The sequence below is a fragment of the Trichomonas vaginalis genome, chromosome III, assembly GCF_026262505.1.
Source record: "Trichomonas vaginalis G3 chromosome III, whole genome shotgun sequence".
Taxonomy (NCBI): Eukaryota; Parabasalia; order Trichomonadida; family Trichomonadidae; genus Trichomonas; species Trichomonas vaginalis.
This window is the reverse complement of record NC_067205.1, coordinates 24,051,809-24,066,931: the sequence shown is the minus strand read 5'-3', so window position 1 is coordinate 24,066,931 and position 15,123 is coordinate 24,051,809. Positions and strand designations below refer to the sequence as shown.

General features: G+C 32.5%; 6 protein-coding genes and 1 pseudogene across 7 annotated transcripts, besides 1 other annotated feature; 4 read left to right on the top strand and 3 right to left on the bottom strand.

The window, feature by feature from the left end:
- Nucleotides 1-684: 684 nt before the first annotated feature.
- Nucleotides 685-1,454, bottom strand: TVAGG3_0754330 (annotated as a pseudogene). Its single transcript has one exon. A coding segment is annotated over exon 1 (770 nt).
- A 314-nt stretch (nucleotides 1,455-1,768) lies between these two features.
- Nucleotides 1,769-2,606: a mobile genetic element.
- A 280-nt stretch (nucleotides 2,607-2,886) lies between these two features.
- On the top strand, nucleotides 2,887-4,234 carry TVAGG3_0754310 (RNA polymerase II transcription regulator recruiting protein; the record flags this gene model as incomplete). The annotated part of the gene is made up of 1 exon (XM_001330808.2): nucleotides 2,955-3,497. One exon carries the CDS (start codon nucleotides 2,955-2,957, stop codon nucleotides 3,495-3,497), a length of 543 nt encoding a protein of 180 aa, XP_001330844.1.
- A 1,088-nt stretch (nucleotides 4,235-5,322) lies between these two features.
- TVAGG3_0754300 (ubiquitin-like family) lies at nucleotides 5,323-6,729 on the top strand (the record flags this gene model as incomplete). The annotated part of the gene is made up of 1 exon (XM_001330807.1): nucleotides 5,347-6,084. The coding sequence occupies one exon, from the start codon at nucleotides 5,347-5,349 to the stop codon at nucleotides 6,082-6,084; it is 738 nt and encodes a 245-aa protein (XP_001330843.1).
- A 298-nt stretch (nucleotides 6,730-7,027) lies between these two features.
- On the bottom strand, nucleotides 7,028-8,680 carry TVAGG3_0754290 (choline transmembrane transporter protein; the record flags this gene model as incomplete). Its single annotated transcript, XM_001330806.1, has 1 exon — nucleotides 7,055-8,680. One exon carries the CDS (start codon nucleotides 8,678-8,680, stop codon nucleotides 7,055-7,057), a length of 1,626 nt encoding a protein of 541 aa, XP_001330842.1.
- Nucleotides 8,681-10,109: 1,429 nt separating this feature from the next.
- Nucleotides 10,110-11,288, top strand: TVAGG3_0754280 (actin; the record flags this gene model as incomplete). Its single annotated transcript, XM_001330805.2, has 1 exon — nucleotides 10,132-11,262. One exon carries the CDS (start codon nucleotides 10,132-10,134, stop codon nucleotides 11,260-11,262), a length of 1,131 nt encoding a protein of 376 aa, XP_001330841.1.
- A 922-nt stretch (nucleotides 11,289-12,210) lies between these two features.
- TVAGG3_0754270 (cupin domain-containing protein family) lies at nucleotides 12,211-13,623 on the top strand (the record flags this gene model as incomplete). The annotated part of the gene is made up of 1 exon (XM_001330804.1): nucleotides 12,490-13,623. One exon carries the CDS (start codon nucleotides 12,490-12,492, stop codon nucleotides 13,621-13,623), a length of 1,134 nt encoding a protein of 377 aa, XP_001330840.1.
- A 730-nt stretch (nucleotides 13,624-14,353) lies between these two features.
- Nucleotides 14,354-15,123, bottom strand: TVAGG3_0754260 (RNA polymerase II transcription regulator recruiting protein; the record flags this gene model as incomplete). Its single annotated transcript, XM_001330803.2, has 1 exon — nucleotides 14,528-15,079. The coding sequence occupies one exon, from the start codon at nucleotides 15,077-15,079 to the stop codon at nucleotides 14,528-14,530; it is 552 nt and encodes a 183-aa protein (XP_001330839.1).

The following is a 15,123-nucleotide window of genomic DNA, read 5'->3' as shown; positions in this document are numbered from 1 at the left end:
CTAGACATAAAGAAGTTGTTTACCGAGTTTTAGCTCTTATCTCTAACAAAAAATTAATTTTTAAAAAAATGACCGAATACGTTTCACAGCGAGAAAAATAAAAGTCAAGATAGAATTTTCTAGACATAAAGAAGTTGTCTACCAAGTGTCAGCTGTTACTTCTTCTCAATACTGATATAAAATAAAAATCTTTATTATTTATTTAACCTTTATTGTTTCATTAAACTTCATTTATTTTATATTATAGTTTTATTCTTTTAGCTACTTGTAAAATATTCTAATTTTATATCATCATTTTACCGGATTATTCTTCAGTACATCGATTGTGTATCTAAAATAATATCATTATCCTTATTCTGTTTTTTCCAAAATTCTTTTAAATATCTTTTTTGGTTAGATTACTTTATACTTTTTACTTTTATTTTTTAATTTCAAAAAAAATTTGGTGATTGTTCTATTCTGTTACAATGTGCATTATCATATTCTAATGAATTATTCATTACATACATTTAAAAAACTTGTTAAAAATGAAATTAAAAAATTATGTTTATTATTACGCTGTGAATGTGTCAACAGCGGTCATGCCTGTATCTGTATCCCATATTTGCCACAACCTTTCTGTATCTGCATTTGTGTATTTCGGTTTCAGCTGATACATTTGATTTGGCGTGTAATTTGTTCCAGTTAATGGATTAATTGGGAGATCTTCATGCGGTGTGTTATTATTGTACTCCCAAATAAAGGCAGGAATGGCCTGAATGCTTTGGCAGCGCTCCAATGTCGGCCAGAATCTCTCAATCTTCCCATTTTGGTAGGGAGAATGAGAGTCTGTATGCCGCCATTGGACGCCCAAAGATCAAGTAGATCTTGAAAGGCGCCCCTATTTTCTGAACCGTTGTCGGTCCAGAAACAATAAGGGGCGCCAAATTCAATGAAGCGGAAGCCGCAACGTTCGCTGTCGTCGCTGCCAGCATATCTGGTATTTGTATACACGCTAGGACTTTGCGGCTAAAATCGTCGATTATGCCATAAATATACTGTCCACGAACACCCCTAAAATAATGAACATCTGCGTGCCAGATAAGATTGGGTGAAAGCGCCCAATATCTTACTGCTGTTTCTGGCCCGGCATGCTCTAATCGCGTCTTGGTGAAATGATTTTCTTTGAAGTATCTGCGTACTTCTCTATAAGATACATCAATTTGTTGTAATTTCAAACGTTTCCATTGTTTTGTTTGACCACAGGGAAAGGCCCAGTGGTCATGTATCACAGCAAGAGCTTTGATTTGGTCGTAGGGATTGACCCTACGACCTTTCTTGCCTTTAGGCAATGGGATATTCTGTAAGCTAAATTGATTTTGTAAAAAAGATTTTGAAACATCTAAATATTTGAAATCATTTGATTGAAGGGTTGGGGCGATGGGAACATGGGTGCAAGCTTCTTCCCATGTCATTTTACCTTCTTCAATCTGATTGGAAATACCAATTAGGTAAATTCGATCGACATACCCTTTGTAAGGATTCATTCTAATGAAGTACGTTAACAATCAAAATATTCTATAAGTGTCTAGTATGGAATTCAAAAGAATAAAGAAAATGGTAACGTAAATAAACGTATTATGAAATAATTTATAATTAAAATGAAAAAAAGAAAAAATAATAAGTAAAGTGACTGGAAATGAAAATGAAAATCAGTGTACAGTTTTATTTTTTTCTCGCTGTGAAACGTATTCGGTCATTTTTTTAAAAATTAATTTTTTGTTAGAGATAAGAGCTAAAACTCGGTAAACAACTTCTTTATGTCTAGAAAATTCTATCTTGACTTTTATTTTTTTCTCGCTGTGAAACGTATTCGGTCATTTTTTTAAAAATTAATTTTTTGTTAGAGATAAGAGCTAAAACTCGGTAAACAACTTCTTTATGTCTAGAAAATTCTATCTTGACTTTTATTTTTTTCTCGCTGTGAAACGTATTCGGTCATTTTTTTAAAAATTAATTTTTTGTTAGAGATAAGAGCTAAAACTTTGCAGACAACTCCCCCATGTCTAGCAAATTTAACATTCGTCTCCCATTTTTATATATTTGGTTTAGAATGTTCGAAAATGCGTAATATGGTCATGAATATTAATTAAAAAGAACCTTGAATTAATTCAATCTGATCTCACAAAATATTTTAAATTACAAACTTTGTAGTTTGAATAGATAATTAGTATTAAACTCAAATAACTAGTTTATTTTTGAATAAAAATTATTTAAATTTATTCAATTTTGTGAATTTTCCTTCAAAAATCAAGTTTAAATATCTTATTTGCCATATAATTATAAATACAATGAAACATATTCGAAATTGAAAAGAATGACTTTTTCTGTTCTTTCAATCATTCAATTTGAATTTTGCAATATTGGATTTCTCATTAAATAGATATTAAAAACAACAAGCAATTTAACTTACATTCAAATTTATTTGTGTTATATTCAATCTTCTCAAAACTTATAATTTTCGGCTATAGCATGATTATATGCTATATAATATAATAAACCTATAATAGTATCATTCTTTCAATTATTTGAAGAGAAAACCGAAAAAATCTATTTTCGGTCTATAACATGATAATTTGAGAAATAACAAATTATTTTTATAATTTTTAAGAATTATATTACTTAATTAATAATCCGATTTAAAATCAATTTCAAAATTTTAAATGAAAAATTGAAAGCAGGGAAAAACCGTAAGCTCTCATTTCCAAATTGTTAAGTTTACGAAATTATCGTTCTGATTCTACGAGATGAAAGTAGCATATTATTAATATCCGCATTCGATCAAAATTTAAAAGACATTTTAACACAAATTTTGACGTTTGTTTCAAATCTTTAAATCAAAGTATTGAAAATCTAAAATCTGTTGTCACAAAAAATTGAATCATTTAAAATCTCCTTTTTATTATAATTTTTTAATGTCAGAAGAGAAACGTAAGTTCAAGTCAGTGAAGTTTTCCCATGAAGAAGATAAGCTACTAACCTATCTAATTACAGAATGTAAGCATACTAATTGGGTAACAATTGCATCATTGATGCCAGGTAGAAATGTACAACAATGCAGAGATAGATGGCGGCACGTCCTCTGCAAGCATGCTGCAAGCAAAGAATGGACAGAAGAAGAAAATGCATTATTAATGCAGAAGTATCACGATTTTGGCAAAAAGTGGAACGTCATCCAAACTTCATTCCCTAACCATACTGTTGTCCAGGTCAAGAACCATTGTAAGCAGTTACTTGCAGAAAAAGACAAACCTAAAGCTCAAATCAAAGAAATACCAAAGGTTGAGATTTTAACCAAAGCAGAGCTACCAATCCAGATATCTCAAATGCCAACAGATAAGATGTTTGATGAGCTAATAACAGATGCACTCAAAACTAAAGGCCCACTCGATCTTGATTCCTATTGGGATGTAAACGAATTTAATGATACCCCATTTGGATTCGAAGAGGCCAATTAAATTGTTTTGTAAATAATATAATTAAATTTATTGTTTGAAGCTAATTAATATTTCATAGATTAACGTCGAAAAAATAACCCAAAAGTGGGAATTTTAACTTGTAGCAGAGGAATTTTTGAATACAAATGAGCAAACTTTTGAAATAGAATTTGCTCTATATCAGATGAGCTCCACACTGGTGAAATTTGGGGTGATTTTACCAACGATATCTCAAAAATTAGATTCTTATTAACTTCAATTTGCCGAGTTAACCAAAATGTTTTATATGTATTAAGAGGATATTGGATAAGCATGCAATATCTACGCTTATTATACAAACTTGAGTTTTGATGATTATCTTGAAATTAAGAATTTAGGTTTGGAATTTTCATGTATCATCACGGCTGTATGCATATAAACAGATGTAGAGTAGTATGGCTATCAAAAATAACCCAGTTTTATTGAAAAATACGGGTGCTACAAGTTAAATTTATGCTACGGAGTTATTTTTCCGACGTTACAACAATCTTTTTTAAAAAAATTAGTGTTGAATAATGAATAAACACCTTAGACGATATAACTATATTCATTCTAACAATTGAGATGAAAGTCATCAAAAAAATTTAACAAATATACTCTAATTATTAGATGTTTCAAATAGTAAAATATTGGCAAATTTAAAATTGAATGTTAAAATTATAAAATGTAAATATCTGAAATGTTTAACGACAAGTTTAATAAATTTATTTGAAATCGAGTAATCTATATATATTAAATTTACATAAAAGAAATTTTGATTAAAAATTGATACATAAAAAGTTTATCTTAAATTATTAATAATTGACTAATATATAATTAAATTAATTAGATTTTCAATTTCAATCAAATCAATTTTTGAATAACATTCTTTCAAATTATTTGATGAATTATAGTCACAGTCATATTAGTTATATATTTAATAACCATTGATTACTTTTTTTATTAATTGAGGATACTAATAATTTTATTCAAGATTCTTTTTCTACTCTCATGTTTGAAACTAATATCGATTTTTTTGATCAAAGAAATCACAAGCTTCATGATACCTAATATTTTTATTCGGTTGAATGAGAGGACAATATGTACGGTTTGTAGGCCAAAATTTTTTAAATTTATAAGTCAGAAGATCTCGAAATCAATACGAAATTACTTCAATTAGAACTTTATTTCAAGTCTAGATTCCTGCATGAATAGACTTTCAAGAGTGTAAATCAATGCATATTATTCGAGGTAATAACAAGCAGATTCAAACAAAATTCAAAATTCTTATTTTTGCAGTTAAGGAAATCTTTTTCATTGATATTTCACCTTTGCTTAAAATTTAGAGTTTAGAAATTCCAATTGAGCAAAATAAAACAATTGAAATTTTGAAATAAGAACGAATTTTCTATTTGGATGAAAATTCCGAATCTATACTATTATCTCCATATAAGTAAATAGGAAATTTGTTCTGCATTTGAATTTTAGAAAATTCGAATTATTTATTTCTGATTGTACTTACTTCGTGTTTTAATGCATAATATCTCGATTTTTTTTAAATCAATTGGACGTAAAAAGAATTCTGAGATCTTTCAATTTTTCTCAATCACAAAGTGACCAACCTAGAAATATTAAATAAAATATTAATTAGCATTCGATATATATAAATTTCGAACTGTAATGTTTCCTTTCAAAATATGATCTCGCTTTCAAAATGGAACCTAAATTTTCAAAATTCTCTTAAATATTAATAACTTTTATATATACGGAATAAGTCTAATAATTATTATCAAATACAAAAAATACAAAAAATTGAAATACCTTTATTCAAAATTTTGCAAATTAGTTTTCAATGAATTGTTACATCGTGCGTATGCTCCCCAATCATGATTTTTTCATCCCATTTGAAGAGCCACTAACAGTAGCAGAGGTTAAGGACGAAATGTTCAACCAACTCTCAGCTCCAACCAAAAATATGGTTCTTATTTATAATGGACAAATTCTAAGTGATCACATTAGTCTTTCGGATCTCGGCATCACCCATGCATCTGTTTTGTTCTTATTTGTCAAGAATTTTGACTCTTTCCTTCTTCATGATCCCAAGAGATTGTTGTTAGAGATCAGTTCATTGGCATCATATTTTGCCAGTATGCAGCCAGATGTTATGAAAAAGGCAACCAAAGAGATCAGAAGTTACATTGATTCTCCGATGTTAAAAGCTTTAGCCAAAGTCTCTCCAGAAGTTTCGCACTTCTTATCCAAGGTCTTGGAAAACATTGAAAGGTTACATAACCCATTTGACGAGTCAATGCTTGATCTTCTTAACAGAATGCAAGATAATTCTTTCAATATCATGGAATCTGTTAACGGAGAGATCAGAACATGCTCCAATAACTCATCCAACACTATTGAACTTATTCTCGTCGACAGTTCAATTGATGAAATCGAAATTGAAGAACAAAAGCAAGATTTCACTTATGAACCGACAAATCTTGATTATGTCTCATGTATCAACTCCAATCCACTTCCAACAATTGATTTTTATGATGATTCAAATTCTGATCCACAAGAATTTAGTTATGGGTACTAATCCCATGAACTATTTTTCGTTGTTTGAATAAATATTAATCCCATGAAGCTTTGATATAATCGCAATTTTTTTGATAAAATTTAAACTCAAAAAATTATGAGTATTTTGGGATGTGATGTATTTTATCATCTCATATGAGGCTATTAATGCATAATCGCGTAAGATAATATCTTGATGACCGAAATCTTATTTGATCTCATAAATTTCAAGGAATTTGAAGTAAAACTGAGCTCATCTCTAATGAAATACTGTTAAGAATTTAAAATATCTAATCACACATATTCTTCTAACACTGAGTTTTCAGCAAACAATGATCTAAAATTTTCCGACTCAAAAAAAAATTTCGAATGCAGAAGAAATCCTTTTTGTTAGTGTACCCCTTAGATTATGTCATGAAAAATAATCCTCCAAATGGAAATTTGAGTCGTGTAGATGAGTTAGATTGATATGACCATGATGTAATAGACTTATATGAGGCAAAGGAATTCTTAGAATTTGTTAAGTCATTTTGAAAATTAAAAAAAAATCCACTTGAATGAGTAAAAAATAACTAGCTATAATGGCATGAATGGTGCAATTTTTTTGATGTAATTTAGTTTAATGTAAGGTGTTAAGGAATTAATTGTAATCCACCTTCACTTTGTTGCCTAGTATTGAGATAAAGTTCATCTCCATTCTTAGATGGGAAAAAAATACTTCTAAACTCAAAAAGAAATTACAAAAATTTATACATACAATCTCCCAAAAAAAATGTCGAAAGCAAGAAAAAACTGTGGAAGAAATGATCAAAATGCTGTGTTGTAGTAGCTGAAAGGTGATATTTTTATGTGATGGGAATCACATAAAACCATTAGTAAGTCAAAAAGGATAATTCTTCAATGAATAGAAGTCAACCTTTCTAAAATTTGTTCATTTGGAGAAAAAAAAATACTAATTTTTATAACGACATAGAAATAAAAATTTATTGATTTTAGCAGCAGCAGAACTTCTTCTCATCAGGACCATTAAGTTGTTCATCGATTTCCTTTCTGAAGAGCTGCTTGTTTTCCTCATCAAACAAATCCATAATCTCAGAAGCGCCAGAGTCCAATCTCTGTGGAGCTTCGCCGAAACCAACAAACAAAGCATCAGACATTGTGATGATTGGAGCAGACAACAAAGTGATTGCCTGTTTTCCGAAGAATGTTCCTGTAACTGTTGCGAAGTTGAACTCTGATGATCCTTTTCCGAACTTCTTGTAAGCGAAATAAGAAGCAACAGCACCGCAAAGTGATGATGAAATCCATGCATCTGTATCGAATGTTGCCTGTAAAACTGTATGTAAAATGCATTGGTTGACCATCTTTCTTGACTTTTGTTGGTACCATCTCTTTGTCGCGTTCTGTGTATCAACACCAAACATGGCGCAGTAGATGAGCGCGAATCTGTTGATGATGCCCATGAAAACAGTAACCATGCATTTGACGACCATACAGATGCATTTAACAATGCAGTAGATTGGTGAGGATCCTGGTGTATCGTTGAGCTGGTTGATTGTATCGCAGAATGACTGGATGAGGCCGCCGAGGCAAACTGGGCCAAATGTGGGACCAGTCATGTGTCTGATGGAGACAATCAGAGGAGCTGGTGGCATGTGTGGGCTGCCGTTAAGGAAGTACCAGCAGGAGGCAACACCAGCAACAACGGTGTATGCGTAGTTACGAAGGGTAGCTGTAATGAAGAAATATGACCAAATAGCGTAGATGTAGACCCCAGGAGAGATGTTATGATAGTAGGCAGCTGTAACACCAATATCGTAAAGGTAGTTGATACCTGTTTGGGCGCAAATCATTAAGAATGTGAATAAAAATGTAGATGGATACTTTCTTGCAACGAGAATGGCCGATTTGAGGACACATGTGCTGAATTTGACCTTTCCGCAGATCTTTAAGACGAACAGTGCTGGGAAGGCAACAACAATGACGGAGAATGAGATCTGGCTAGCGAGATTTCCGCCAATAATGATCAAAACAAGGATAACAGCCCATGTAAATACAGCAAATAAGAAGGTCCACCATATAAAGAGGCCAGGGATGATAAGGAGAAGACAAATAATGAAAGCACAAAGTACTACAGAGGTGCCAACACTATAAAGTGCGACTAAATGGAGATTCTTAGCTGGGATTACTTGACCTTTGTATTCAAATGGCTTGTTTCTGGCAGCTGGATCTGTGAATGCGAATAAAATGAGGGCAAGGATTAAATTAATCCAAAATACGATAGAGAATGTGATTTGTGTCCATTTTCTCTTGACAACGAAGTGGTTTGCGAATTTCTCTTCTGTGAAGGAACGTGGTGTTCCCCATAATTCGAGATAAGCTGGATCAGGTTCCTTGAAATTAAGAGTCAAAACGCCTTTAATTTCAGTAATTTTATCGAATTTGAAGAATCCTGACTTCTTAGAGTCATCCTCTTCTTTTTGGTCAATTGAACCTTCGACTTTGTCTGGTTTTTCTTCTTGTTTGGATTCTTCTTTTGGAGGTTCTTCGTATGGGGTTTCTGGATCTTGAACCTCATCGTGAGAACTCAATGATTGATCGCTGTTATTATCAGCCATAATGATTTGAATGATTTCTGAAAATACCTTCTTAAAAAAATTTGATAAGAAAAAAGGCTGTATTACTGCATACATGGAACTATAGTTTTTTGGAAAACTTTGGGTGTCTTTTTTTTCGTTGGTTACTCAATATTTAGAATGGTTTACAATTAACAAAGGCTCACATTTTGAGAGAACAATTCAATTATGAGTTATTGCAATTTTAATGAATTATAATATAAATATCAATGACAAAGAATAATTAATTGAAGGTTTTGAACTATATAAAACTTTTGAGAACTGAGTTTTTGAATATAATTTATTCATTTGACTCCAGAATATTGTATATTGTTATGTGATGAGAAAATATTTGTAAGGGGAAAATTGAATTGTCACAATAAACGTGCATTTATTTTAAGGAAATTTGTATTTTTAATTAATTTAAATAATTACGCAATTAAAATTTAATTGAATTCAATTTGATTTATATGCAATTGAAATTACTATCAGTAAGGAAATTTTATAAAAACTCCCACTCTGAAATCATATCGAAAATATGGTGCTAATCTGATGCTGCAATAATATTTAATTAATTTTAAAGTTTTTATTTAACTTTGTTGTTCCGATTCACTAAATAGTAGCAATTCTCATCTTTCAGAGTGAAAAACTATTCTTGATTATATGATTATTTATATGGTGATATGTGCATTCGCCAAATAAAATTTTGGTCAGTCGATATTTTAAAAAAAAAATGGTATAGAGTAACATTCAGACTTTCGTAATATACCCTACCACTATTGTTATATTTTGGGGTCTTGGTTAGACCTTAATATTCAATAACAAATAAGGAAATACAAATTTGCACATTATAAGCTGATGTCTCTCAGAAATGAATATAAAATGTGTATGGATTAATATGTCAAATATTTAAGAGTTCTGATTACTCATCGAACTTGAAAGTGTATATCTTGAAGGTTAACTAATTAACATCTGTAAAAAGCAATCTATATTTCATATGTATAGATCATTGGTATATGATACATGTATGAAAACGCATGATTTTTCAATATAACAGTAAATCATTTAAACCTTTGGAATCGTATTATTATGGTATGAAATTGTTTCATGTTCGCTTTAATGTTATATGATTTTCAAGTGAATTGAATTTGGAAAAAATGTTGAATAAATTCAATCCGTGATTTCATAAGATCTTTTTATACACACAATATTCTTGCATGATTGCTATTATCATCTAACCGTAAAAAATCAAAATTCTCAATAACAAAGTTCATCAAGTGGATCAAATTTATCTGGACATCATTCTAATACAAAATTGAATAAGACAAAAACAAAGTTGAACTGTAACCAGTCACAAAAGTTACTAAATGGGACAAAAGACAGAAGGTTTCCCAAATTGAATGGAAGTGACGTGAGAATATTGCCCATTTCAAAAGTCACTTCATTTTTCTGGAATGGCTGAAGAAGACGTTCAGACACTCGTTATCGATAATGGCTCTGGTATGTGCAAGGCTGGCTTCTCTGGTGATGAAGCCCCACGCTCTGTTTTCCCATCCGTTGTCGGCCGTCCAAAGTACAAACAACAATTAGTTGGTGGCAACGCCAAGGATGTCTTCGTTGGTGATGAAGCTTGCTCCAAGGCTGGTGTCCTCATCCTCAAGTACCCAATTGAACACGGTATCGTCAACAACTGGGATGATATGGAAAAGATCTGGCACCACACATTCTACAACGAACTTCGTGTTGACCCAACAGAGCACCCAGTTCTTCTTACAGAAGCCCCACTCAACCCAAAGGCTAACCGTGAGAAAATGATCTCCCTCATGTTCGACACATTTAACGTCCCATCCTTCTATGTCGGCATCCAGGCCGTTCTTTCTCTCTACTCCTCTGGCCGTACAACAGGTATCGTTTTCGATGCTGGTGATGGTGTTTCCCACACAGTTCCAATTTACGAAGGTTACTCCCTTCCACACGCCATCATGAGACTTAACCTCGCTGGCCGTGATCTCACAGCCTGGATGGTCAAGCTTCTCACAGAGCGTGGCAATGCTTTCAACACAACAGCCGAAAAGGAAATCGTTCGTGACATCAAGGAGAAGCTTTGCTATGTCGCCCTCGACTTCGATGCTGAAATGGAGAAGGCCGCTACAGACTCCTCCATCAACGTCAACTACACACTTCCAGATGGCAACGTCATCACAATCGGCAATGAGCGCTTCCGCTGCCCAGAAATGCTCTTCAAGCCATACTTCGATGGTATGGAATACGATGGTATCGACAAGACACTCTTCGACTCCATCATGAAGTGCGATATCGATGTTCGTAAGGATCTCTACGCTAACATCGTTCTTTCTGGTGGCACAACAATGTTCCAGGGCATCGCCGAACGTCTTGACAAGGAAATCACAGCTCTTGCTCCACCAACAATGAAGGTCAAGATCGTCGCCCCAGAAGAGCGTAAGTACGCCGTTTGGGTCGGTGGCTCCATCCTTGCTTCCCTCGCTACATTCCCACAGATGGTTATCACCAAGGAGGAATACGACGAGGCTGGCCCATCCATCGTCCACCGCAAGTGCTTCTAAATTTTCGGTCTTTATATTACTACAAATTTACTTACTTTTTTTACTTTTTACCAAGCATTTCTAGAAATAATTCATTTACTTATTGGAAATCTATAAGTTAATATGAGTTTCCGCTTTCTCACTTGGTGGAAATATCCCATATTGTCTAATTATACTAAGTTCTTCATTAATGTAACGAAATATTTTTTTATAATACAGCTCAAACTGAACATTATACTGGTTTTCTTCTATAATAAATGAAAATAGAGTTTTTTGTTGTTTCATATTTCTTCAAACCTTTGTATTTTATTGAATAAACAAATCCATATTCCTCAATCACACCATAATCATTATTACTCCTCTGGGAAATAAATGTACTATATCTACATTTTAGCAGTGCGCCCACGAAATTGAGAAAGATAGAGTTTAGTCTTCCAAATTTTTTTCAAAATCGAAAATTTAAACAGTAAAATCTTAAAAATCAAATTCATTTTTTGAATTTTGAAAAAATATTGGAAAAATTATAAAATTATAAATAGACAGAATGTTTTCTTTTTATGAATTATAATATTTTATTACAGAAAATCAAACCAAATATATAAGGGAATTATATTTTGTTATTTTAATTCTATATTTTTTAATTACTCCAACAGTAATCAGTGCCAATTTATATGTTAGCTCCTTAGTATTGTTTAATATGTCCTAACCCATGCAAATAGATGTCGTGTTTGTTGAAATATTGATGTTTTTAAGCCATTCATTGAATTTTATCACTTCCTATTATTTGTTGTTCTATTTTGAAATATATTTATCGCAATTTCATGGCTCCAATTATCATATTTACTTGATATAAATTTTCAAGCTAGACTTTCTGTCATTGATAAATAAATTGTGTTATAGACCTTATAAAAATTACATTACATCATGAGATCACTTATAAATTTTCTATATTACTCTCCATTTGCTCTTCCGAGTTTAATTTTATTTTCTAGAAGCTACTCATGCATTCAATCAGGTTTAAATCAACTAAGTAACATATACGACCATATAATGCTTGTCTATGTCCGATATTAATTTTATCAAATTTTAATCTTTCGATTATTTTCAACATTGGTAGCAACAATAAGACTATTTCATGAAATATATTATTTTTCATTTAAACATTTCCCCATAAATCATCTTCAATTGGTGTGAATTCACATCGTAGAATTTTCAAAATCTTCAAAATTTTCACCTCATTTCTCAAAAATGACTGAAGAGAGACCTTTCATCTACATACATATGATGACAGCCTTAGATGGCAAGATCAATGGCTCATTCTTTGATACAGAAGCAGCTTCTGTTGTTGGCAAAGAATACGAATGGACATCAGAAACCTACAAACCAGATGCATGGCTTTGTGGACGTAAAACATTCGATGAAAACTTCACAAACTTTGCTGTTCCAGAGTTAAATCAGAACGAAACAGAAGTTCCAGATGGCGATTTTGTCGCAGAGACAAAGGACAAGCAATATCTTGTCGCTGTTGATCCATCAGGAAGACTTGCATGGAAAGAGAACTCCCTTCAATACGATGTTCGCCCTCCAGCTCATATCATCGAAGTTTTAACAGAAAAGGCAACACCACAATACAAGAACTACCTCAGAAGACATCAGATTTCCTATGTCATTGCAGGAAAAGAAGAAATGGATTGGAAATTACTCGTACAGAAGTTGAAAGAAAAATTCAACATCAAAGTCATTAGTGTTCAAGGCGGCGGTATCATCAACTGGTCATTCCTCAATGCGGGCATCGTTGATGAGCTCTCTGTCTGCCTCACAGCCGTCGCTGATGGCTCTAATGATGCGGTGACACTTTTTGAAAGATCTCCATACTTCCCAAAGGGAACTCCTATTGAATTTGAACTGAAGGCCGTCGACAAACTTGGTGCTGGCGGACTTTGGATCAGATATACACCAAAAGGAGCTCCAAAGAAGGAAAGACCTTATTTGGGACAATTTGATTTGGGTGCACCAAACGATGCTTACGCTAAATACTTCATAGGCCAAAGCTACGTAAGTGCGCTATCCACAAAAGGCGCTGGAATTTTCAATGTTACCTTTGAACCAGGATGCAGAAACAATTGGCATATCCATCATGGTGTTCCACAGACATTACTCTGCACAAGTGGTTATGGTTGGTACCAAGAGGAAGGAAAGGATGTAGTTCCTCTCAAACCAGGAGATGTCGTGGATATCCCACCAGAAGTAAAGCATTGGCATGGCGCTAGAAAGGACACATGGTTCTCTCACATATCAATCCAGCCTTTCGCTGAAAATTCTTCTACTGAATGGCTTGAAGCAGTCGATGACGAATATTACAACAAAATTGTCTATAAGTAAAAGATCTTTATAAAAATCTCATATTATTATATAACAGTTAAGTATTTCTAATGAAACTAACACCTTTCGGTATTTTGAATTTCATTGCTTAGAACGATCGAGCCGTGGTCAAGCGAAACAACCAATATGGAATATCTCTGAGTCTAAAAAAGCATTTTAGCTTAGAAATCATCCCATTCGCTACATTTATTTCATTGAACGATCTTTTTTCACCTGAAATGCAGCGTAAGTTTCTGGAATTCAATATATTAATTAATTTCTAGTTATTTTATTATACCGATTTTTTAAGAGTTTACTGATTAGAAACAAATTTGTATCAGATAAAAGCATAGAACAAAAGGATGCATTTTTAATAGACAAATCAAACTATTTTGTATTCCCATTTAGAATACACTCAGATATTTATTTCGACACTCTGATTGGATTTCTCTTGTCCTTCTGTAAGGAGTTCAAAATAACTAATAGCAAAAACACAGACACCTATAGAAATAACAGAAAGTAAGATATTGTTATGATGATATGGTGCTGTTTGCTAATAGAAATATTATGATGAGGTTGAAGTTCAATTTTCAGAATAAGAGGTTTACATAGTTACCAAACGGTAAGACCGGATATATAACTTGTCTTCCAGAATCCGACCAAATATAACTGAAAAGCTCGTAAAAAAACTTAATAAACGGTTATTTCTCCCGAAATTCAAGGTTTCATAATAATTCAGATTAAAATACAGTTATATCTTATTTATGAATATAACCTTTATTTCTTAAAAAAACTCTTAAAAAAAGATTATATCAATATGCTCAGAATTTTGTTGCCACTTTTTGTTTGAATAATATTTTTGACACATTATTAGAAGCGGAATTTTGTTGATTATATAACCAATAGACATACATTTACAAAACAATTAGTAGACAAATTCTGGAGTATCCAAGATTTCGAAGTTGGGGTCAAAATCATTGCGAGTAATACCTGCAACTTCGAAAAATGATTTTCTAGCCTTGCGGAATTCCAATTCCAACTGATTCAAGGCATAATCCTCTTCACTTTTGGCATCTTGGTGAGAAGCCTGTGGATTGGAGTATTCAGGCATCATGGTGTTTCTATATTTACCTTTATTAATTTTCCTTAAAATTTTGTTCATTCTATTTTTAACTATGATCTCTGTTCTCTTGGGGAAAAAGCTGGAAAGAACTTTCCATTTTGGACCCATTTCTCTGTATTTTTCAATTAATTGCTTATCTTCATCCTCTGACCAGCCACTCCAATCAATGTTGGGAGATAAGTAGTTTTTGAACCTTTCACGACACTGTCTGACATTACGACCTTTCATTTTGGATGCGACTTTCTTCCAGTCGTTCTCTCCGTATCTCTGTACAAGCTTGAGGATCTTGTTATCCTCTTCATGAGTGAATTTCTCCCTTGGATGTGATTTACGCAGGACTGTTTCATCCTTCATTATTAATAATAAAACAAAACCGCCATCGGTCAGATTGAGAGAAG